The sequence below is a fragment of the Salvelinus fontinalis genome, chromosome 7 (assembly GCF_029448725.1).
Source record: "Salvelinus fontinalis isolate EN_2023a chromosome 7, ASM2944872v1, whole genome shotgun sequence".
NCBI lineage: Eukaryota > Metazoa > Chordata > Actinopteri > Salmoniformes > Salmonidae > Salvelinus > Salvelinus fontinalis.
The window spans coordinates 16,460,194-16,475,779 of record NC_074671.1 but is presented as its reverse complement, the minus strand read 5'-3'; the positions used below and the strand labels follow the sequence as shown (position 1 = coordinate 16,475,779).

Genomic DNA, 15,586 nt, shown 5'->3' with positions numbered 1-15,586 from the left:
GTGACTAGGGTGGGTCATCTAGGGTTTTTGTATGTCTATGTTGGCCTGATATGGTTCCCAATCAGAGACAGCTGTTTATCGTTGTCTCTGATTGGGGATCATATTTAGGTAGCCATTTCCCTTTTGTGTTTGTGGGATCTTGACTATGTTTAGTTGCCTGTCTGGACTATTTTGTATAGCTACACGTTTCATTTGTACTTTATTGTTTTGGAGAGTTTTCAGTTTATTAAAAATAAGTGGAACTCTACTCACGCTGCGCCTTGGTCTCACTCATACAACGAACGTGACACATGCAGATATCAGTGTACAGATAACATGCAGATAGCAATATGTAGATATCAATATGCAGATATCAACATACAGATAAAATGCAGATATCAATATGCAGATATCAGTATACAGATAACATGCAGATATCAATATGTAGATAGCAGTATGCAGATATCAATATGCAGATATCAACATGCAGATATCAACATGCAGATATCAATATGCAGATATCAATATGCAGATATCAATATGCAGATATCAGTATACAGATAACATGCAAATATCAATATGCAGATATCAACTTGCAGATATCAGTATACAGATAACATGCAAATATCAATATGCAGATATCAATATGCAGATATCAACATGCACATATCAATATGCAGATATCCATATGCAAATATCCATATGTAGATATCAACATGTAGATCTCAATATGCAGATTTTTATATGCAGATAGCCATATGCAGATATCAACATGCAGATATCCATATGCAGATATCAACATGCAGATATCAATATGCAGATTTTAATATGCATATATCCATATGTAGATATCCATATGTAGATATCAACATGCAGATTTTAATATGCATATATCCATATGCAGATATCAACATGCAGATATCCATATGCAAATATCAATACGCATATGTATACACACAAGCACATATGGTCTCATCCTCTCTATTACATCAATTTGCTTTATGCTCTCTCTCCCTCTCTCTCTCTCGGACGCACACATGCATGGACAAACACACAGACGTACACAATTAGTCTGAGGTGTGAGGTGATGTGTGGGTTGTGGTAGGGGAACAGGTGCACATCTCTCTAAGTGGAGCGAGTGTCACTAGTGTTCTTTCCACGGAGACACACCTGACTGACTGGCCCCACTCTCCATCTATCCCCTGCTAGCCTCTCTCTCTTTCTCTCTCTTTCTTGCTCTCTCCTTCCTTTTGTTTTGTCTTTCTCTTTGTAAATATATTTAGCTCTGTTCATATTTCCTCTCCTTTTGCGCCTTCAACCCTCCATCTATCATCTCATTTTTTTTCTATCTCTACATGTTTCTGTGGTTCTCGCAGGGCTCAGCTGGGGTCCAGCTGTGATACTGCCCCAGATCCCAATCTGCCTCTCCCTACTACACATACCGCTCACGATCTCTCTCCACACACACATCAAATCTAATTTTATTCTTCACATGCTTCGTAAACAACAGTTGTAGACTAACAGTGAAATGCTTACTTCCCAACGATGCAGAGAGAAATAATAGAAAAGTAATAACATGTAATAATAAATACACAATGAGTAACAATAACTTGGCTATATGAGAGGATGTGCAGGGATACGAGGTCATTTTTTATTTTTTTCACCTTTATTTAACCAGGTAGGCAAGTTGAGAACACGTTCTCATTTACAATTGCGACCTGGCCAAGATAAAGCAAAGCAGTTCGACACATACAACAACACATAGTTACACATGGAGTAAAACAAACATACAGTCAATGATACAGTGAAAAATAAGTCTATATACAATATGAGCAAGTGAGGTGAGATAATGGAGGTGAAGGCAAACAAAATATACATATAAATAAATAAAAATATAAAAAGGTCATGGTGGCGAAGTAAATACAATATAGCAAGTAAAAAAAATGTAAAAAAAGTAGAGATAGTAGAGATAGAAAAAAGTAGAGATAGAAATAATGGGGTGCAAAGAAGCAAAATAAATAAATCAATACAGTAGGGGAAGAGGTAGTTGTTTGGGCTAAATTATAGATGGGCTATGTACAGGTGCAGTAATCTGTGAGCTGCTCTGACAGCTGGTGCTTAAAGCTAGTGAGGGAGATAAGTGTTTCCAGTTTCAGAGATTTTTGTAGTTCATTCCAGTCATTGGCAGCAGAGAACTGGAAGGAGAGGCGGCCAAAGGAAGAATTGGTTTTGGGGGTGACCAGAGAGATATACCTGCTGGAGTGCGTGCTACAGTTGGGTGCTGCTATAGTGACCGGCGAGCTGAGATAAGGGGGGACTTTACCTAGCAGGGTCTTGTAGATGACCTGGAGCCAGTGGGTTTGGCGACAAATATGAAGTGAGGGCCAGCCAATGAGAACGTACAGGTAGCAGTGGTGGGTGGTATATGGGGCTTTGGTGACAAAACGGATGGCACTGTGATAGACTGCATCCAATTTATTGAGTAGGGTAGTGGAGGCTATTTTGTAAATGACATCGCCGAAGTCGAGGATCGGTAGAATGGTCAGTTTTACGAGGGTATGTTGGGCAACATGAGTGAAGGATGCTTTATTGTGAAATAGGAAGCCAATTCTGGATTTAACTTTGGATTGGAGATGTTTGATGTGAGTCTGGAAGGAGAGTTTACAGTCTAATCAGACACCTAGGTATTTGTAGTTGTCCACATATTCTAGGTCAGAACCGTCCAGAGTAGTGAAGCTGGACGGGCGGGCAGGTGCAGGCAGCGATCGGTTGAAGAGCATGCATTTAGTTTTACTTGTATTTAAGAGCAGTTGGAGGCCACGGAAGGAGAATTGTATGGCATTGAAGCTCGTCTGGAGGGTTGTTAACACAGTGTCCAAAGAAGGGCCAGAAGTATACAGAATGGTGTCGTCTGCGTAGAGGTGGATCAGAGACTCACCAGCAGCAAGAGCGACATCATTGATGTATACAGAGAAGAGAGTCGGCCCAATAATTGAACCCTGTGCCGCCCCCATAGAGACTGCCAGAGGCCCGGACAACAGGCCCTCCGATTTGACACACTGAACTCTATCAGAGAAGTAGTTGGTGTACCAGGCGAGGCAGTCATTTGAGAAACCAAGGCTGTCGAGTCTGCCGATGAGGATGTGGTGATTGACAGAGTCGAAAGCCTTGGCCAGGTCAATGAATACGGGTGTACAGTATTGTTTCTTATCGATGGCGGTTAAGATATCGTTTAGGGCCTTGAGCGTGGCTGAGGTGCACCCATGACCAGCCCTGAAACCAGATTGCATAGCGGAGAAGGTGCGGTCGGATTCGAAATGGTCGGTAATCTGTTGTTGACTTTGCTTTCGAAGACCTTAGAAAGGCAGGGTAGGATAGGTATAGGTCTGTAGCAGTTTGGGTCAAGAGTGTCCCCCACATTAAGGAGGGGGATGACCGCAGCTGCTTTCCAATCTTTGGGAATCTCAGACGACACGAAAGAGAGGTTGAACAGGCTAGTAATAGGGGTTGCAAAAATGTTGGCAGATCATTTTAGAAAGAAAGGGTCCAGATTGTCTAGCCCGGCTGATTTGTAGGGGTCCAGATTTTGCAGCTCTTTCATAACATCAGCTGACTGGATTTGGGAGAAGGAGAAATGGGGAAGGCTTGGGCGAGTTGCTGTGGGGGGTGCAGTGCTGTTGACCGGGGTAGGGGTAGCCAGGTGGAAAGCATGGCCAGCTGTAGAAAAATGCTTATTGAAATTCTCAAATATAGTGGATTTATCGGTGGTGACAGTGTTTCCTATCTTCAGTGCAGTGGGCAGCTGGGAGGAGGTGTTCTTATTCTCCATGAACTTTACAGTGTCCCAGAACTTTTTTGAGTTTGTGTTGCAGGAAGCAAATTTCTGCTTGAAAAAGCTAGCCTTGGCTTTTCTAACTGCCTGTGTATATTGGTTTCTAACTTCCCTGAAAAGTTGCATATCACGGGGGCTGTTTGATGCTAATGCAGAATGCCATAGGATGTTTTTGTGTTGGTTAAGGGCAGTCAGGTCTGGAGAGAACCAAGGGCTATATCTGTTCCTGGTTCTAAATTTCTTGAATGGGGCATGCTTATTTAAGATGGTGAGGAAGGCATTTTTTTTAAATTAACCAGGCATCCTCTACTGACGGGATGAGATCAAAATCCTTCCAGGATACCCGTGCCAGGTCGATTAGAAAGGCCTGCTCGCTGAAGTGTTTCAGGGAGCGTTTGACAGTGATGAGTGGAGGTCGTTTGACCGCTGACCCATTACGGATGCAGGCAATGACGCAGTGATCGCTGAGATCTTGGTTGAAAACAGCAGAGGTGTATTTAGAGGGCAAGTTGGTTAGGTTGATATCTATGAGGGTGCCCGTGTTTACAGCTTTTGGGTGGTACCTGGTAGGTTCATTGATAATTTGTGTGAGATTGAGGGCATCAAGCTTAGATTGTAGGATGGCTGGGGTGTTAAGCATGTTCCAGTTTAGGTCACCTAGCAGCACAAGCTCTGAAGATAGATGGGGGTCAATCAGTTCACATATGGTGTCCAGTGCACAGCTGGGGGCAAAGGGTGGTCTATAGCAGGTGGCAACGGTAAGAGACTTGTTTTTAGAGAGGTGGGTTTTTAAAAGTAGAAGTTCAAATTGTTTGGGTACAGACCTGGATAGTAGGACAGAACTCTGCAGGATATCTTTGCAGTAGATTGCAACACCACCCCCTTTGGCCGTTCTATCTTGTCTGAAAATGTTGTAGTTAGATTTCAGAGTTTTTGGTGGTCTTCCTAAGCCAGGATTCAGACATGGCTAGGACATCCGGGTTGGCAGAGCGTGCTAAAGTAGTGAATAAAACAAACTAAGGGAGGAGGCTTCCAATGTTAACATGCATGAAACCAAGGCTATTATGGTTACAGAAGTCATCAAAAGAGAGCGCCTGGGGAATAGGAGTGGAGCTAGGCACTGCAGGGCCTGGATTCACCTCTACATCACCAGAGGAACAGAGGAGGAGTAGGACAAGGGTACGGCTAAAAGCTATGAGAATCGGTCGTCTTGAACGTCCGGAACAGAGAGTAAAAATAGCAGGTTTCTGGGGGCGATAAAATAGCTTCAAGGTATAATGTACAGACAAAGGTATGGTAGGATGGGAATACAGTGGAGGTAAACATAGGCATTGAGTGATGATGAGAGAGATATTGTCTCTAGAAACATCATTGAAACCAGGTGATGTCATCGCATGTGTGGGTGGTGGAACTGAAAGGTTGGATAAGGTATAATGAGCAGGGCTAGAGGCTCTACAGTGAAATAAGCCAATAGACACTAACCAGAACAGCAATGGACAAGGCATATTGACATTAAGGAGAGGCATGCTTAGCCGAGTAATCATAATGGTCCAGTGAGTAGTGAGGTTGGTTGAGGTCACGGCGATTCAGACAGCTAGCCGGGCCATGGGTAGCAAGCTGGCAGAGGATGGAGGTCTGTTTTTAGCCACCTCGTGCGTTTTTGGTAGACTGGCTAGCTTCTGGCTAGCTTCTGGCTAGCTTCTGGCTAGCTTCTGGCTAGCTTCTGGCTAGCTTCTGGCTAGCTTCTGGCTAGCTTCTGGCTAGCTTCTGGCTAGCTTCTGGCTAGCTTCTGTTGTGGATTTCAGATTTGAGGTGAAAAATATATATATTTTTTTTAATTGGTGAGGCGGGTTGCAGGAGAGTGTTTTGAAGTTGAGTTTTTAGAAAGAAAAAAAAATATATAAAAAGATATGCGAAGAAAATATGTAAATATATACTGTATATACACGGGACACGACGAGGACAAAGGACGTCTGACTGCTATACCATCTTGGATGAGTGTCATTGAGGTAGATATGTACATTTAACTAGGAATAAAGTGACAGATAATAAACAGTAGCAGCAGTGTATGTGAGTCAAAAAGAGTTAGTGCAAAAAGGGTCAATGCAGATAGTTAAATAGTTACCAAATAGCCACCCAGACTAACTATTGATCAGTCTTATGGCTAGCGGGAAGAAGCTGTTCAGGGTCCTGTTTGTTCCAGACTTTGTGCCGCTTGCCATGCGGTAGCAGAGAGAACAGTCTGACTGAGTCGTTGACCATTTTTAGGGCCTTCCTCTGACACTGCCTGGTATCGAGGTTCTGGATGGCAGGGAGCTCGGCCAAAGTGATGTACTGAGCCGTACGCACTACCCTCTGTTGTGGTCAGATGCCAAGCAGTTTCCATAGCAAGCGGTGATGCAGCCAGTCAACTTTTTGAGGATTTGGGGGCCCATGCCAAATCTTTTCAGCGATCCAAACATCTCTCTCTCTCTCTGTGTCTGTGTCTGTGTGTGTGTGTGTGCGTGTGCGTGTGCGTGTGTGGACAGATGACAAGCAGCCCATGAGAAATGCTTCATTTAGCTTTTATTTACCACAACACAGAGAAGCTTTTCCTATCCATTACAGCCCCGCCCACTTCGCCATTCACACCCGTGTCCGATTCGCTGGCACCACAAGCCCCACCCCCCTGAGCACACCACTATTAAAGGAACTTTCCAGGTCGCTATTAATCACTGAAATGAAAGCTAGACAGTTAGGGAGCATCGAAAATAAACGATGGATAGAGGACTATGTTCTGCAAATTTTGAGGGCAAGGAAATGTAACCAAATAACCAAATATAGCCCTCTGGACCTCGTTAAAGACTGAATGTGGCCCCCAGGGCAAAATGAGTTTGACACCTCTGCACTGAAGCCGTGTCAATTTATTGTACAGTGTTCACATCGATTTAAACGACTCCAACAGCGATCCAAACATCTCCCACATCCACAGATATAAAAGGTCTTCATAGTGATTCAGATGGACGGAGCCTTTAAGCGACTGAAATATAAAACAGCCTGATAACGTTGACACGCATGCAGTGGCGGGTGACTGTTGGAAGAGGGGTGGACGATGTCACTAGTAACAGTAAATACTGCTGCTCTGAATATATAATGGCTCAATAACCTCAGTGACCATTTAAACAAATGACAGTGAAGTCATGAACCTTGCTACAGTAATAGCTGTGAGTCATCAACTGGAGTAGTGTGTAAGAAATAGAACAGGGTCTGCGTCTCAAATGGCACCCTAAGTCTGGTCAAAAGTAGTGCACTATAAAGGGAAGAGGGGGCCATTTGGGAGGAATGCTGTATCTGTGATTGCGTTAGGAGTTGTAGACTCATATCCACTGAGGCAAGACCCTGTGGTGTCGATTGACACATGACGTCGGCATAAGTGGCCTCTGGTGGCCAGTATAGATGATTGGTCATTACACTGTTCCAGGCATCATCAAACTGAGGATTGTGACTGTGGTCTGATCTGTGTAGCTGAGTATTAGTGAAGGTCTTTCTTCATACGTCACCAGTTAAACTAGCGTTATATTTGATCCAACAAATGTCCAAAACACCAAAATCAGGACAGAGTATAATCCCTTGTTTCCTGAAACAAAGATCGCATTAGGCAAGAGCAAACCGTGAGTACATTCAGGTTCTTTTTGATGGCTGTACATTGTGTCCAGCTCCTGTGCCATATAGATTGGCAGAACACTTATTTTAATTGTCCAAATTTAAAAAGTATTTTTTCCATCTCTGAATCATCAGTACTGTAGCAGTCCTTTTTATGGTTTGAATTTCGCTCCCATCCCCTCCCTTCATGTCGCCTGCCCCCTGTGTACAGTATACCACAGGTGGAGCAGGTCCTTTCCCAGTCAACTGGCAGCCAAGCCAGATGCAGTACTTGTAGTTCAGCTCAGGTGTGCTGGGCCTGAGGTACTGTCAGGAGGCAGCCAGAGAGTCCTTGCTCAGATGTGCTCCAGTGTGCTGAGAGGACCAGTGTTCTAGGAGGTCCGGTTTGCTGAGAGGATCAGTGTGCTGAGAGGACCAGTGTGCTGAGAGGACCAGTGTTCTAGGAGGTCCGGTTTGCTGAGAGGATCAGTGTGCTGAGAGGATCAGTGTGCTGAGAGGACCAGTGTGCTGAGAGGATCAGTGTGCTGAGAGGATCAGTGTGCTGAGAGGATCAGTGTGCTGAGAGGATCAGTGTGCTGAGAGGATCAGTGTGCTGAGAGGACCAGTGTTCTAGGAGGTCCAGTGTGCTGAGAGGATCAGTGTGCTGAGAGGATCAGTGTGCTGAGAGGATCAGTGTGCTGAGAGGATCAGTGTGCTGAGAGGATCAGTGTGCTGGGAGGTCCAGTGTGCTGAGAGGACCAGTGTGCTGAGAGGACCAGTGTGCTGAGAGGACCAGTGTGCTGAGAGGACCAGTGTGCCGAGAGGATCAGTGTGCTGAGAGGACCAGTGTTCTGAGAGGTCCAGTGTGCTGAGAGGACCAGTGTGCTGAGAGGACCAGTGTGCTGAGAGGACCAGTGTGCCGAGAGGACCAGTGTGCCGAGAGGACCAGTGTGCCGAGAGGACCAGTGTGCCGAGAGGACCAGTGTGCCGAGAGGACCAGTGTGCCGAGAGGACCAGTGTGCCGAGAGGACCAGTGTGCCGAGAGGACCAGTGTGCCGAGAGGACCAGTGTGCCGAGAGGACCAGTGTGCCGAGAGGACCAGTGTGCCGAGAGGACCAGTGTGCCGAGAGGATCAGTGTGCCGAGAGGATCAGTGTGCCGAGAGGACCAGTGTGCCGAGAGGACCAGTGTGCCGAGAGGATCAGTGTGCCGAGAGGACCAGTGTTCTGAGAGGTCCAGTGTGCTGAGAGGACCAGTGTGCCGAGAGGATCAGTGTGCCGAGAGGACCAGTGTGCCGAGAGGATCAGTGTTCTGAGAGGTCCAGTGTGCTGAGAGGTCCAGTGTGCTGAGAGGACCAGTGTTCTGAGAGGTCCAGTGTGCTGAGAGGTCCAGTGTGCTGAGAGGACCAGTGTGCTGGGAGGACCAGTGTGCTGGGAGGTCCAGTGTGCTGGGAGGTCCAGTGTGCTGAGAGGACCAGTGTGCTGAGAGGACCAGTGTGCTGAGAGGACCAGTGTGCCGGGAGGTCCAGTGTGCTGAGAGGACCAGTGTGCTGGGAGGTCCAGTGGAAGAGAATGGTCAGACATGGTCATTATGGACCTATCCTCTCGGCAGGAGATGGTTTCAATGAAGACGAGTCATTGACCCTGAAGATGGACGGTCATGGCTCATGTATCCATGGCTCAAGTGCAGTATCCATGCTCAGGTGTGGCTGGCCTGAGGTCCAGTACAGCTCAGAACCCTGGCCTGACAATGATCTCGATAAAGGACAGTCATTGCCCTGATAATGGGTACTCAGGCTGAGGCCATGGCTCATGCATCTTATCCATACTCAGGTATGCCGGGCCCAAGGTCCAGTCCAGTACAGGTCAGGAGCATGGCTATGACCCGGTCATGGTGGACCATGGTGTTCTCAGCAGCTGAGGATCTTGATGAAGGCGCGTCTGAATTCGATGTTGAAGGTGGTGTATATGACGGGGTTGAGGGCGCTGTTGACGTAGCCCAGCCAGGTGAAGGCACTGTAGAGCTCCGGGGGAATACGACACGTCCTGCAGTGGGTGTTCAGGATGTGAGTCACGAAGAACGGCAGCCAGCAGATCAGGAACACTCCTGGAAGATAGATAGAAATAGAGATAGAGATAGAGATAGAGATAGATAGATAGATAGATAGATAGAGAGAGAGAGAGAGAGAGAGAGAGAGAGATCAAGTGTGAGATGGAAAGCGAGATAAAGCGATAAAGCGCGTGTAAAAGTAAAAGAGAGAGGGAGTACATTAGTAACAATAATAATACGTTTCAACACACATCAACTTCAACACCCTAGCAGAATTCCATGTAGATCAATACCCTATTATCTTATGTTATGTAGGATCTTAATTTGACCAGTTTTGTCACAGGAGTAAAATAATCCTGCAGCAGGAGGATTTGATTATTCTCATAAAAGTGATAATTTAAAATGGGAAATTTGTTTTGATAGCCTACACTAAGCTATATTTTAGTTGTAGCTTGAGGCTGCATTTCAAATACACTTGTATGTCGTAATGGAGACCAATATCTATCTTGTGTTATTATGTTGATGTGTATGGCTGCTCTTGAGGTTTTTTTAAAATACATTTGAATGTCGCAGTAGTAGAACCTACAGTAGCAGGACATTTATTCTGCTTGGTGCTTCAGCATTTGAGCGAGAGAGAAAGAGAACTGCAGGTTTTCAGTGAATTTATGTCAATCACGAGGCTCATTTGAATATTTCCATTAGAGAACGCCTACTATGTGAAGTGCACATGTGCAATAACTGAATTCGCCTTGGCACTCCTTCTAAACAACGCAAAACAAGTCTACAAAACTTAGTCCACTCTGTTCATAGCGTATTCTAGTTTTGGGAGCAGAAAACTGTATTGAGATCAAATGTTTTATCGATGAGAACATTTGCAGAATGTCGAACATCTCCTTCCATCTTCTCCCACTGCCGGCCACTGGCCTTCCTCTCACTGCCATATTTGGTAGTGAGTGGAAACGCCAAGCGGATGCTTCACATTTATACATCCGGTGAAATATCTGTCTCATTGTTCTATCTGTGGTAGAGGGTTGGGAGGAGGGTGTGCTTAGAGGGTAGAGGGTTGGGAGGAGGGTGTGCTTAGAGGGTAGAGGGTTGGGAGGAGGGTGTGCTTAGAGGGTAGAGGGTTGGGAGGAGGGTGTGCTTAGAGGGTAGAGGGTTGGGAGGAGGGTGTGCTTAGAGGGTTGGGAGGAGGGTGTGCTTAGAGGGTAGAGGGTTGGGAGGAGGGTGTGCTTAGAGGGTAGAGGGTTGGGAGGAGGGTGTGCTTAGAGGGTAGACGGTTGGGAGGAGGGTGTGCTTAGAGGGTAGAGGGTTGGGAGGAGGGTGTGCTTAGAGGGTAGAGGGGTGGGGGGAGGGTGTGCTTAGAGGGTAGAGGGTTGGGAGGAGGGTGTGCTTAGAGGGTAGAGGGTTGGGAGGAGGGTGTGCTTAGAGGGTAGAGGGTTGGGAGGAGGGTGTGCTTAGAGGGTAGAGGGTTGGGAGGAGGGTGTGCTTAGAGGGTAGAGGGTTGGAAGGAGGGTGTGCTTAGAGGGTAGAGGGTTGGGAGGAGGGAGTGCTTAGAGGGTAGAGGGTTGGGAGGAGGGTGTGCTTAGAGGGTAGAGGGTTGGGAGGAGGGTATGCTTAGAGGGTAGAGGGTTGGAAGGAGGGTGTGCTTAGAGGGTAGAGGGTTGGGAGGAGGGTGTGCTTAGAGGGTAGAGGGTTGGGAGGAGGGTGTGCTTAGAGGGTAGAGGGTTGGGAGGAGGGAGTGGTTAGAAGGTATATGGGTGGGGGGAGGGTGTGCTTAGAGGGTAGAGGGTTGGGAGGAGGGTGTGCTTAGAGGGTTGAGGGTTGGGAGGAGGGTGTGCTTAGAGGGTAGAGGGTTGGGAGGAGGGTGTGCTTAGAGGGTAGAGGGTTGGGAGGAGGGTGTGCTTAGAGGGTAGAGGGTTGGGAGGAGGGTGTGCTTAGAGGGTAGAGGGTTGGAAGGAGGGTGTGCTTAGAGGGTAGAGGGTTGGGAGGAGGGTGTGCTTAGAGGGTAGAGGGTTGGGAGGAGGGAGTGCTTAGAGGGTAGAGGGTTGGGAAGAGGGTGTGCTTAGAGGGTAGAGGGTTGGGAGGAGGGTGTGCTTAGAGGGTAGAGGGTTGGGAGGAGGGTGTGCTTAGAGGGTAGAGGGGTGAGGGGAGTGGTTAGAGGGTATATGGTTGGGGGGAGGGTGTGCTTAGAGGGTAGAGGGTTGGGAGGAGGGTGTGCGTAGAGGGTTGGGAGGAGGGAGTGCTTAGAGGGTAGAGGGGTGGGGGGAGGGTGTGCTTAGAGGGTAGAGGGGTGGGGGGAGTGAGTGCTGAGAGGGTAGAGGGTTGGGAGGAGGGAGTGCTTAGAGGGTAGAGAGGTGGGGGGAGGGTGTGCTTAGAGGGTAGAGGTTTGGGAGGAGGGTGTGCTTAGAGGGTAGAGGGGTGAGGGGAGTGGTTAGAGGGTATATGGGTGGGGGGAGGGTGTGCTTAAAGGGTAGAGGGTTGGGAGGAGGGTGTGCTTAGAGGGTAGAGGGGTTAGGGGAGTGGTTAGAGGGTATATGGGTGGGGGAGGGTGTGCTTAGAGGGTAGAGGATTGGGAGGAGGGTGTGCGTAGAGGGTTGGGAGGAGGGAGTGCTTAGAGGGTAGAGGGGTGGGGGGAGGGTGTGCTTAGAGGGTAGAGGGTTGGGAGGAGGGTGTGCTTAGAGGGTAGAGGGGTGAGGGGAGTGGTTAGAGGGTATATGGGTGGGGGGAGGGTCTGCTTAAAGGGTAGAGGGTTGGGAGGAGGGTGTGCTTAGAGGGTAGAGGGGTTAGGGGAGTGGTTAGAGGGTATATGGGTGGGGGGAGTGGGTGCTTAGAGGGTAGAGGGGTGGGGGGAGGGTGTGCTTAGAGGGTAGAGGGGTGGGGGAGGGTGTGCTTAGAGGGTAGAGGGGTGGGGGGAGGGTGTGCTTAGAGGGGTGGGGGGAGGGTGTGCTTAGAGGGTAGAGGGGTGAGGGGAGTGGTTAGAGGGGTGGGGGGAGGGTGTGCTTAGAGGGTAGGAGGGGTGGGAGGAGGGAGTGCTTAGAGGGTAGAGGGGTGGGGGGAGGGTGTGCTTAGAGGGTAGAGGGGTGGGGGGAGGGTGTGCTTAGAGAGTAGAGGGGTGGGGGGAGGGAGTACTTAGAGGGTAGATGGGTGGGGGGAGTGGTTAGAGGGTAGAGGGGGGGTAGAGGGTTGGGGGGTGCTTAGAGCAGGGCTGTCAAACTATCAGCGCACAGGCCATATTGAAAAAATAACGAATTTGCGTGCCAGACATAGCTTATTATGTTTTGTTTTTACAAACAAAGTGCATACAACTGGCCCAAACTGTCTGTTGTTTTGTTTGGACAAATGTGTCCCTTTATAATGTCCACTGATGTATATAGGATGCTGTATATAGCATTTTAACATATTAAAAAAGAGAAATCATTTGTCCAGCCTTTGCTGCTATGCTTGCAGATGTGCATAATAGGCTGCAACCCTAATCAAAAAGTTTAATGGAAAAAAAAACGTTTTACATTTAAAACCCGTTTTTTAAATTTTGTCTTACTGCATGGATCACCGGTGCGATTGAGTGCAGCATTACTACGTGGGGCACTCGACATGTATTGTAGTTGAGGAGTCAGCCTAGGCTATTGCTCTAATGTTGCTGTAATAGGCCACATGTTTCTCATTTGTTGTTTTGTTGCAGGTTTAGTTTTTTGGTTTTTCATTGTCAAGCTTTAAAAACCGAAGGCAGACTGCAACATTTTAGTAGCCTTGTTACGACTGGCATGTGTCTGAACACTTTCCCTCTGCTGCGCGCTGTAAACCTGACACGAAAGCAGCGCAATTGACGCTGAATTCAGCAAAGTGAGCGCATCAGGCTGTAATTTCATAAAGTAGATGACTCAACCGTTGACTTATTTATACTGGCTGTCGCTTGTGTGCCCTATTCTCCTTTAGTAGTAACTTATGCCCGCATGTGAATAATCCTTTATCTTATAACTTTTGACTACCAATATGACACTTTCTGTAGGCAACAGCAATGCCCCGTTGGAACCGAAACTTGGCATGGACATTTAGCCTACAACACGTTTCAACTTTCGGTCCGGTAGAAGATTCGGTCAGTGCTATTAGTGATGATATGATACAGCGCACTGACTGGCTCTTGTGTGTGTGTGGCGATGCACTGCCATTTGGCGTGCAGTACAGTACGTTGGCAGTGCTTGCTGTGACTTGTAGTGCAGCGCAACGCGGGCGGTAGGCATGGAAGCGGGCCGAGCTGAATTGACAACACAAATCATTGCGCCGACTGAATAGAAATAGAAATGCGTCACCGGCCGGATCCGGCTTGGGGGCCATGTGTTTAGGGGGGGGGGGGGGGGGGGGTTCTTAGAGGGCTGGGGGGAGGGAGGGAGTGATTAGGGTAGTGGGCTGGGGGGGTTCTTAGAGGGCTGGGGGGAGGGAGTGATTAGGGTAGTGGGCTGGGGGGGTTCTTAGAGGGCTGGGGGGAGGGAGTGCTTAGGGTAGTGGGCTGGGGGGGTTCTTAGAGGGCTGGGGGGAGGGAGTGATTAGGGTAGTATGTTGGGGGGAGGGAGTGCTTAGGGTAGTGGGCTGGGGGGGTTCTTAGAGGGCTGGGGGGAGGGAGTGATTAGGGTAGTGGGCTGGGGGGGTTCTTAGAGGGCTGGGGAAAGGGAGTGATTAGAGGGTAGTGGGGTGGGGGGGTTCTTAGAGGGCTGGGGGGAGGGAGTGATTAGGGTAGTGGGCTGGGGGGAGGGAGTGCTTAGGGTAGTGGGCTGGGGCGGTTCTTAGAGGGCTGGGGGGAGGGAGTGCTTAGGGTAGTGGGCTGGGGGGGTTCTTAGAGGGCTGGGGGGAGGGAGTGATTAGGGTAGTGGGCTGGGGGGGTTCTTAGAGGGCTGGGGGGTTCTTAGAGGGCTGGGGGGAGGGAGTGATTAGGGTAGTGGGCTGGGGGGGTTCTTAGAGGGCTGGGGGGAGGGAGTGATTAGGGTAGTGGGCTGGGGGGGTTCTTAGAGGGCTGGGGGGGTTCTTAGAGGGCTGGGGAGAGGGAGTGATTAGGGTAGTGGGCTGGGGGGGTTCTTAGAGGGCTGGGGGGGGGAGTGATTAGGGTAGTGGGCTGGGAGGTTTCTTAGAGGGCTGGGGGGAGGGAGTGCTTAGGGTAGTGGGCTGGGGGGAGAGAGTGCTTAGAGGGCTGGGGTGTTGGAGGGGAGTGAGCGCTTAGAGGGTAGAGGGCTGGGGTGTTGGAGGGGAGTGAGCGCTTAGAGGGTAGAGGGCTGGGGTGTTGGAGGGGAGTGAGCGCTTAGAGGGTAGAGGGCTGGGGTGTTGGAGGGGAGTGAGCGCTTAGAGGGTAGAGGGCTGGGGTGTTGGAGGGGAGTGAGCGCTTAGAGGGTAGAGGGCTGGGGTGTTGGAGGGGAGTGAGTGTATAGAGGGTAGAGGGCTGGGGTGAGGCTAAGGGTCGATGTGGAATTTAGAAAGTGTTTCCCCCACAGTTCAAAGACCAATCCAATTCTCCCTTGGCCAGAGAAGCTAGGGAGTGTGTGAGGCTGAGGACATCTGCTCCTTGTGTGTGTGTGTGTGTGTGTGTGTGTGTGTGTGTGTGTGTGTGTGTGTGTGTGTGTGTGTGTGTGTGTGTGTGTGTGGTGATAAACGGAATGCAGATGTGGGATAACTTTTATTCCTTTGCATTTCACTGTGTCCCTCTCTCCACCCACTAGCGCTCACTGTTTCCTCCCACCACTGTCATAAAGCAGTCACACATGCACACACACACCCATCAACTCTGTGTTTGTGTGTGTGCGTACATGCATGTGTGTGATTCCTCTGTCTAATTAAGTAGACACCTCTGATTAGCTTCAGTGTCACTCAGTAGGGCCTGGACTCACCAACATGTCAGCTCTCACAGTGAACAGCCTGGACCAATGGCCGTCAACACCACCACTAATCATTACAGTATGTATGTATGTATGTATGTATGTGTGTGTGTGTGTGTGTGTGTGTGTGTGTGTGTGTGTGTGTGTGTGTGTGTGTGTGTGTGTGAAAAAGAGAGTTGTTTGGTAGCAGGTGTTTGGTCTCGTAGAGTGGATATCTATCTTTGGATCCACCCATCCAATTTACA

At 48.7% G+C, this 15,586-nt stretch overlaps 1 protein-coding gene across 1 annotated transcript in view; it reads right to left on the bottom strand.

Annotated features, from left to right (window-relative positions):
- Positions 1 to 6,390: 6,390 nt before the first annotated feature.
- Positions 6,391 to 15,586, bottom strand: part of LOC129859089 (D(3) dopamine receptor-like) — a 36,562-nt gene continuing 27,366 nt past the window's right edge. Inside the window, exon 7 of the mRNA XM_055928457.1 lies at positions 6,391 to 9,537. Coding sequence (XP_055784432.1) covers positions 9,341 to 9,537 — 197 coding nt within the window. The 3' untranslated portion in view covers positions 6,391 to 9,340. The remainder of the gene's footprint in view (positions 9,538 to 15,586) is intronic.